This window comes from Polyodon spathula, chromosome 18, assembly GCF_017654505.1.
Source record: "Polyodon spathula isolate WHYD16114869_AA chromosome 18, ASM1765450v1, whole genome shotgun sequence".
Taxonomy (NCBI): domain Eukaryota; kingdom Metazoa; phylum Chordata; class Actinopteri; order Acipenseriformes; family Polyodontidae; genus Polyodon; species Polyodon spathula.
The window spans coordinates 34,304,473-34,314,072 of NC_054551.1; the positions used below are offsets into that span (position 1 = coordinate 34,304,473).

The following is a 9,600-nucleotide window of genomic DNA, read 5'->3' on the forward strand; positions in this document are numbered from 1 at the left end:
TTTTTCTGCTAGCAAACAGAACAGCTGCATTTCAGGAAGGATTGAGCTTTTGCATTGCTTTAATATGTTGATAGTGTCTTTTATAAGGTCAACTTTAAAGCTTTGTGTATGTAATGTGTGCAGTTTCTTCATTGTAAGGGATTGCACCCAAATCATGCTGTTTTGTGAATTATGGATGGGAGGATCAGTTTTATTTCTATTATACCTTGAATGATGGGGAGTAATAAATTGATTGTCTGAATCTTAGAAGTCTATTTTGGGATTATATTTGGGAAGCTGCAGAATACTATGCAAACAACAATAATATATATAGAATTTAATAATTGATAGATATATATATATATATATATCTATAATATATATTATTATATATATATATTATATATATATAATATATGACATTTCAGATAAAGAAATAAGTACTTAAACTTTAAATTGTCTTCACTATGACTTTAGAGGTTGTTTTTGCGGGTTTTGAATTCCCCCATCTTTCAGAACTTTATCTGTTATATTAAATGTTTTCTTACTAAATGTTGCATTTCTGTCGGTCACGGATCCACATTTAAACTTCGATCTGTGTTTTCTGAATGATTTTGATAGGAGCTGGGGGGAGGGAGGGGTTGACACCATTTTGCACTAGTTCTGGATTTTTCAGGGGGTTTTATTATTGTAAATCTGTAAGTCACATTCATTGCAATAAAACCGATTTAAAACAACTGCACTAGTTTTTTTTTGGTTTTTAATATGGTAACACACCAAACATTGTAACAAAAACAAATACATATTTTTATAAAAATACATATTTTTGTACAAATGTTTTATTTGCTCTGCAGCCTTCTCCTTCACTGGCCTCATGAATTTCTTGTCAACTCGTCCAGTATCCAATGTGTATTGCTCTAAATATTTTCCAACATAACCTGACAATGCTTTCAGTAGGATCTGGAGGATAAACTGACCTTCCAACTATGGCTGGGAGTTGTACTTGAATACACTTGGATGGCAACCAAGCCAATAGCATGGCTCTTTAGGACTGACAGCAGATTACATGGTTTTATTTTTAGTAAATTGTCTGAATCATCACTATTACATAGGGTTATGATATTTCAACTGCAATTAAATATAATAAATGCCCCTAACTTAAAAACAGAGGTAAGTGTTTTTTTTATTTATTTTCAAATTTAGGATACATACACCTTCACAACCCAATTATAACCTATTCAAAATATACCACTCACAAGTTAGTCAGAATGGAAATGTTGGGAAATAAATGACACGGTTAACAGCGGGAGGATGTTAAAGCATGTAACTTCCTTTTGTGAACCGGGCCCTATAGAATGTGTCTTCAATGCTTTTACAAAACCCAAAGTTCATACAAGTTGATTGTAATTAAAAAGTGATCCATTTAAGAAAAACTCAGATGTATACATGTTTGTGCTGTAATCCTACATCTTTACAAACGCACCACAATCAGGATAAATAAGAAAACTGTTCTGGAAGTGTTTGTATTTACTTTTATTGATGTAGCGTGTAATTGCCTTTAAGCATTTTAATTTTTTTTTAAATAGATGAAATACATATTTGCATCAGTGTGTAATGGATTATCTATATTCATTTACATAGTGTCAGGTAGCAATAAGCCCAGTTTAATATGCCAATAAATCGGGACAAAACAGGGACGAAAACAGGGACCGGGTGGCACAGATCTTGAAATCCTGCAGGGAAAGGGTGACTCTGACTTGACTTGAAACTCGGCTCACACACACACACACACATACACACACACCTACCTACCTAGACCATCCGTGACTCTGCCAGCCATAGGAGAAAAAGGTCGAGCAGAAAAAGTGTGCGCCTGGTTGACCAAAGCTTCCTTGACCAGCTTGTAGCCGTTCACGACCACGGTTTTAGACCGTCCTAATCGCAGGCTGTAGACATTTCCGTAATCTTCTGCAAGCTGTAAAACTGGTGACATTTCTTTGATTCTCCGTAAATCAAACTGAAATGTATTGTTCACATATGCTTGTAATGAATCCTATAGATGCAAGCACTAGTTATTTAAATACCGCTGTACAAAAGAGCCGGCTCCTCTGTGCACGCTACTATATACTATATATTTGTTTGAGAGAGAGAGAGAGAGGACTGCAAAAACGAAATGCGAGTTACAGATTAAAGGATGAACAGTTCACGTAATTTGTCAGGTCTGTTTGAAATAAAATTAAGGGAACCATATTCAATCAATCCATCTTTATTTTTATAGAAATAAATCCAACGATTCTTAAAGATTGAACAGCAACATGGCGAAGCGAGGACCCTTTTACCTGTACGTCTTTTAAGACAGACTTCTAAGTGTTACCTGCACTACATTCATCTGTTAATAAATGAAGCCCCCCCCTTTCTTAGTGGAGGGGAAGGGCATAGTATCTTTATGCAAAGGTTGAACCCGCACAAGATGAGCTATCTTCCTCACCTGTTTGCGATTAACTGATTACTCTCCCTTTTAAAAGGGGCAAGCTGTGGTTGTATTCTGTTACCTTAGCAGACTGGCGGAATTTATGGGAATCTGAGAGCGTATGAGAGTGATTAGAGATTGTAATTTTTATAAAATTTATACCGGGTATCTTTTCTTACGAAAACTTTTGATTGCTTTTTGTTTTTTTAATTATTATTTTTATGCATAGGCCTGCGTGTTAATAATAAACATGGTTTCATTTGAAATAAATTGATGTCCGCAGTGTTTTGATTTTCTTTCTTGTATTTTTGCTAATCGCTGATGTGATTAAACACTGGGTTCCGAAAAACTTTCCCCCTGGTCCACGGGGCCTCCCATTCCTGGGAAATATTTTGAATTTTGACGTCAAGCAGCCTCACTTGTCCATAAGTAAGGTCGGTAAGCATTGTTTGTGTTTCACATTACATTAGTACCAATAACAGTTTTGGATATAAGCAAGCAAACAATAATTTAAATCGTGGCATCGGTTTCCACTAGAGGGCAAAGGTAGCTTCAAATAAACTACACATTTTATTAGGCTGGAGCAAACTAAATCGTTAGAATTTTATTTCTTTTAAAAATCTTGTTCTGCATTTAAGGCTGGGTGTTTTATATATGTATTTATGTTTATCTTTTTCCACAAAGTAATCGTTTATCCATTGAACATGCCAATATTTTTTTTCAGTTTGCTGGGAAATATGGAGATGTATTTAGCCTCCAAATAGGCAAAAATGCTGTTTTTGTAAATGGCTTTAAACTGATCAAAGAGGCTTTGGTTCAGCAAGGAGACATTTTTATAGACCGCCCATCACTACCTGTGGCTGAGTATTTCTCCCCAAATCTAGGTGGGTCTGTTTTTATAATGTATTTTGCCGTGCACCATTGCGCATGCATTATACTAAAATAAATTTAAGGACACATTGTTTGACTACCAGTTTTGTTTTTTCAATTATTTGCATTTTATCAGAAAAATCATTATATCGATTGTATAACTTGATCCCTTTAAGAATTTCTGAATGAAATACTATAGTGCCTGTCTATGATACAGCAGGGCAATATGATACTTCTCACTTCGGGCTAACAGGCTTAGTGCTGAACAAAATGTGTGAACACTTTGTCCCAGACTGCTGATCCTGAATGGGACTCCTCTCTGGGCTGCAGTGAAAAGACTAAACAAGATAAAAAGGGAAGCATTTACCGTACAAGGCTTCAGTCATAGCTGGCGTTATTGTGATGTAACTGCCCGTGTGCTTTGTGACTTGCAGGCTTAGTATTATCTAATGGGCACATGTGGAAGCAGCAGAGAAGATTTGCCCTCACTACTCTGAGGAACTTTGGAGTCAGCAAGAAGACTTTGGAATCCAGTATCCTTGAGGAGGGCAGATACCTTCAGGAGACCATTGAGGAGGAGCAGGGTAAAGAACTCCTCTTTGGAAGGGTTTATGGGTCAGCTTAGTGATCTAAACAGAATCGGGTATGAATGTGAACACTAACTAGCTGTTAGATGGCCCTGTTTCCACTGTACTGTAATTGCCCTACCCAGGGTGTGCATATCTGAGGAGATTTGGTGGTACTGTGAGTAAATACCTGGGATATCTGTGCATGATACACATTTGTTAACACAACATTGTGGGCTTCTTAGAATCTAGCAAATGGATCAAATGAACTCTTGGGAACCGTTCACCAGAAGGTGACCAAACTTTGTAAGCAGGTTTTTTTGTTTGATTTTTTACAGCTAGTTATTGAACACTGGGATCAGTGACGGGGTTGCGTTGTCAATGAGAGTCACTACAGTTTAAGCGCATTTATTTACAATTTACAAACAACTCTACAGAAACAACAAACCACAAATACTGCACCTTCGCCACACAATTACAACAAACACCCTTTAAAGACACTTGTGGCTGGAGCCTAATTGATCATTTCATTATTTACTGCTACAGCCACATCCCTATGTGTTTTTGCAGAGAGGAATTTAACCCCCTTCCTGCCTCTCCATATTCCCCACACCTGTGCACCAACAGGGCTTTCACCCTGCCACAGGGTTCCAGAGCGTCTCCCATGGAAAAGCCAGAGCAGGGTGAGTCGTACAGTCAGGGGAGCTCGGGATTCTAGAGGGATCTTCCCATTGGCTCTGGCGTTCCCATGGGTCAAGGAAGGCAAAACCAGAAGGCGCTTTCTTCCTGTGCAAACTCAAAAGAAATAAAGCAGTGGCAAATAACAACATTAAAATTAGAGTCCAAACCTAGGAAAATAGGCACTGAGCTGCATCAGTGTTTTCCCCAAAATGATTGAAAGTGTGTTTTTTCTTGGGCGATCCACAACAGGTAATGTCATACTTCAAATATTAATATATTTTAATTTATAAATGTATAATCCTATTGGGGTGTGTGTGATTACAGATAAAAACCCTGTGATCTGAACGGCCACATCAATTTCCTTTTTTAATTTTTTTTTTTTTTTTTTTTTTAGGGGAAGCAGTTTGATCTCCACTTCACCATCAACAATGCCGTCTCCAACATTATCTGCTCGATTGTGTTTGGGAACCGGTTTGAGTACAGTGACGGTTGCTTTCAGGAGATGTTGCGTTTGTTTGATGAAACGCTCTACCTGGAAGGGGGGATATGGGGCCAGGTACAGTAGAGACTGCTCATCAATATGAGTCATGTACTGTGTGTTTAACGAAACAGCATCAATATCAAACCAATGGCAAGCACAAGATTTCTGTTTAATGCTGTCTGTTTGGTTCTGTTTATTTATTTAGCTCTACAATACATTTCCCGCAATAATGAAAATATTACCTGGGCCACACCAAAAGATTTTCTCCAACTTGAATAAAGTCATCGCTTTTGTGAATTCAGAGGTCCAAAGGCACAGGCAGGACTGGGACCCATCAGCCCCCAGAGATTACATTGACTGCTACCTCACAGAAATCGAGAAGGTGACTAGCTAAAATGTGATAGAGCTTTGATGGGCTGAACAAAGAGGAGTGTTAGGGAAGAGGACTGATTCCAGGTCACTTCTAACTCTAGTATTTCTTCTCTCCACAGCGGGCATTACCTTGCTTGACTGTCGCCGTGGTAACATATTTAGCCCACTTTGGATTAAGAATGCCAAAATGAGAGAATTATGCTTGGATTGTCTTCCTAAAGTAACATGAGACATCTTAAATAATTCTTATCTGGGGCTTAATGTAAAGATGAAATGAATTTCTTTTTCTTTTTTAGTAAAAAGTAAGCCACTGTACGTGCCCTAAAGACTTGATTGTAACAGACATGTTACTGCTCCTTTCAGAGTAAAGAGGACCCTGCAGCAGGATTCCATGAGCAGAATCTCATTTTTTGCACTCTTGATCTGTTTATCGCTGGGACTGAAACAACAGCAACCACTCTCCGCTGGGCTCTCCTCTATATGATTAAATACCTGCAAATACAGGGTAGGTTTTGAGGCAGATCATTAACTGCTAGCAAGGTCAGCCATGCCATCCTCTATTTGTGGTTCAGAGTGCAGCGGTTTAAAGGACACACAACAACAAGGCTATTCAAATGGGCTATTTTTGTTTACCCTTTCTATAAAATAAGTATGGAGTGTAGTTCCTGGGAATGGTCACGGAAGCTTATTAGCCAATTATTTATTCCCCCAGCACAGAGAATGTCCAGGCTGAGATAGACAGAGTGATTGGACAAGCACGGCAGCCTTCGATGGAAGACAAGCCCAACATGCCGTACACTGACGCAGTGATTCATGAAGTTCAGAGAATGGGCAATATTATTCCTCTGAATGTTCCCAGGATGAGCACTGAAGATACTACGCTGGGAGGATATTTTCTTCCAAAGGTAATAAAATACATTTTGATATTCTGATATCCTGTAATAAAGTTAAAGCCTAGAGTTATCCTGTTCAGATAAGTCTGTGATGTGTAGTTGTCCTAAATCCTCAGACACAAACAGAAGTAGATATGATTTTGTTTTATTTGCAAAACTGCTTTCTTTGATTTCTTGTTTAGGGCACTCAAGTGTTTGCAGTTCTGTCCTCGGTGTTGTTTGACAAGAATGAATGGCAGACCCCAGACCCATTTAATCCAGGCCACTTCCTGGATGCAGAGGGGAAGTTTGTGAAGAGAAGCATTCATGCCATTCTCAGCTGGTAATTAATTTACAGTTTTTCCATGTACAATTCTGTTATTCTTTAAACCAGTCCTTGCAGTATAAGACAGTAACAATGAAGTTTCAATCAGGATAAATATGTAATTATTAACAATGTAGATAAGGGCTGATGCTTCTACTAGTGGATCACTGGCCTTGTTCTGCTGCTAGGCAGAGTTCATGTATAATTGGTTATTTATTGTTTTTACTCCCTGTGGTAAATTCTCAAAACTGTATATTAGTTATTGTTGAATCCAAAATCCTGTATATTGCATTGCAAGTCTGCTCCAGTTAGGGCCAGTCTCCACCTCCACCTCCACCCTAAGCTTTCACTGCCTGACCTGCAACTCCGCTGTACTCCCGTCAACTCCCGAGCAAACCTGGAACACAACCCAGCTTCCCAAGAGATGCAAAAGTGAAGACACTCCATTGGCATGGGCTCAGTCCTGTGAAAGAGTCCAGGGGTGTCACAGTGTCCTGCAGCCCATTCTCTCTGTGCCAAAATCCAGCCGGCCCTATGCACTGTGTACACTTCAGTACTGAGAAATTATCTTAACAGATAGGATGTGTTTTTTAATAGGTAAGAGGATCTGTCTTGGAGAGCAGCTGGCTCGAATGGAGTTGTTCCTGTTCTTCACTTCCTTTCTGCAGAAGTTCACCTTCTCATCCCCTGAAGGAGTGGAGCCAAGCCTCCATTTTAAAGCTGGAAGTACACTTTCTCCAACACCATACAAGATCTGTGCCAACCGTCGCTGAGAAAGAACAAGCCATTGCAGTTTAAACGGATTAAGCTGAAGTAACAAATTCACACTACAATCTAGACACAGGGAGGCTCGGCCACCCTGTATATTCAAAATGAATGTTAAGGATAGTGATTTATCATAATAAAGCTGACCAACAAATTTTAGATTAAGGACAGTTTTAAATGTTAATGTTGTAGTGCTAAAAATAAAATGATTGTTTTAAATCATGTGCATAACCTCTATCAAATAATTTAATTCAAGGTTTTTTAAATCAAAGGGTATACTCGATTGCCTTATCTTGCCTGAAATGTGTTGTGTTGTGTTTTTTTTTTTTTTTTTTTTTAAGGGAAGTTTTTGTACTTCAAACTCTTTCCAAATCGCAGCAGTGCTATTGAGTGTTCTTATTTTTATGGAGTGCCATTTGGGCCAAAACTATCCAGCCATTAACTTGTCAATTCATGAATTGGTCCATTTGTCCAGCAATTCGCCACGGAACAGGAAAAATTACTTATTTACATATTTGCTGGGTGGAGTGGACAGCTGGCGCAACTAATCGGTGCCGAGCCTACATGACGACAACACCCCACATGTCAGACAGGGAGGTGCATTGCCCGCACAGAAAGGCTGAGAGCTGAGAGGGCGTTCCCCTCAGCCTGGGTCTGCGAGGACACGGCCACACCCTTCTCGATCTACGAGTCCACAAAACAAGATCCTGCTGAATGCAGTAGTATATTCTCACGTAAGGCAAGCGACGTGTGTGAAAAAAACATGTCTGAGTTAACTGTACACAACAGGTGAGGGAATACACAGTTCCAACCAGTGTACTATCTGCAAAGGTACATTAATTTCTTATGGGAATGGATGGATGTCCGAACCCTTCTGATTTTGTGTTTTTGCTGATCGTGAATTTGATTAAACACCGCGTTCTGAAAAACTTCCCTCCTGGTCCTCTGGGTCTGCCATTCTTGGAAATCTTTTTAACATCTACATTAAACAGCCGCACCTGAGCATATGTACGGTAGTAATTGGTCGGGTGCTTGATTTGCAGTCTATAATTCTCGCCTCTTTCCCTTGGCTTGCCGATCCCTTATCTGTCACTTCCTGGCACACTGGCAATGAACAACGATTTGTATGAGTAAAGCGTTGCATACTGTGCAGTCTGCTTACCCAGGAACGTCATTTATCTTTGTGGTTTTCGAATTGCTAAGTATAGCTTCCTTTAAAGGATCTTCAATGTACAGTTTGCTCTATTCTACTTTCATTCCTGGTATTCTGGAAAATGACCAACAATTTATGCGTAGTTTAACATATCATGCATGCTGCTTAGGTAATGCATTTTTGCATGTATGGTTTGTATGTTTTTAGAATTGCTAAGAAAAGCATTAAAACTACATCTTCTTTTACAGGGTCTGTACAGTTTGCTCTTTTGTATTTACTTTTACTTTCATTAGGTTGCAGAAAAATATGGAGATGTCTTCAGCATCCAACTGAGAACAAACACGGTTGTTATAAACGGCTACAAGCTAGTTAACGTGGATAACTTTTTTTTTTTAGATGTATTCACTGTTAATATATCTGAATGCACAGATAACATGCGTTTCAAATGTATTGTAGCAACATCTCAATTCTCTTTATTCAATAAATAACTCCCAGCATTTAATTTTGTGTCATGTTAGCAGTCCGAATGTACGTTTAATCTATGTCAATTATGATCTCGCTGTTGTTTTTTTAATTTGCTACCTGCTCCCTGTGATTCTCTTGCTTAGGGCACTCAAGTGTTTGCGGTTCTGTCCTCGGTGCTGTTCAACAAGAATGAATGGCAGACCCCAGACGCATTTAATCCAGGCCACTTCCTGGATGCAGAGGGGCAGTGTGTGAGAAGGGATGCGTTCCTGCCATTCTCCGCTGGTAATTGTTTCAACGCATCACACACGACAATTTGCCGATAGTACATACAACAGATTTACATTTATTTATATATAAAAAAAAAAAAAAAAAAAAAAAAAAAAACGGTAAACTTTCTATCTCGGTCATGCGTCAAAATGATTCTGATTGTGATATTTAAGTAGTGCTGCAAAATGTGTCCAATATACTGCATTATCACAGCTGCAATGATAAGAAATGCTATTATTGACTCATTGTGTCAAACTCCTTATTTCAGGTAAGAGGGTCTGTCTTGGAGAGGAGCTGGCTCGAGGGGTTCCTCTTCCTCACTTCCTTTCTG

The 9,600-nt window shown here is 38.9% G+C and overlaps 1 protein-coding gene across 1 annotated transcript; it reads left to right on the forward strand.

Annotated features, from left to right (window-relative positions):
* Positions 1–4,965: 4,965 nt before the first annotated feature.
* Positions 4,966–9,235, forward strand: LOC121330919 (cytochrome P450 2J2-like). The gene is given in 7 exon segments (XM_041277896.1): positions 4,966–5,122; positions 5,253–5,429; positions 5,783–5,924; positions 6,137–6,324; positions 6,495–6,607; positions 6,609–6,634; positions 7,214–9,235. Coding segments are annotated over 7 exon segments (876 nt in total). The 5' UTR covers positions 4,966–5,068; the 3' UTR covers positions 7,390–9,235.
* Positions 9,236–9,600: the final 365 nt, after the last annotated feature.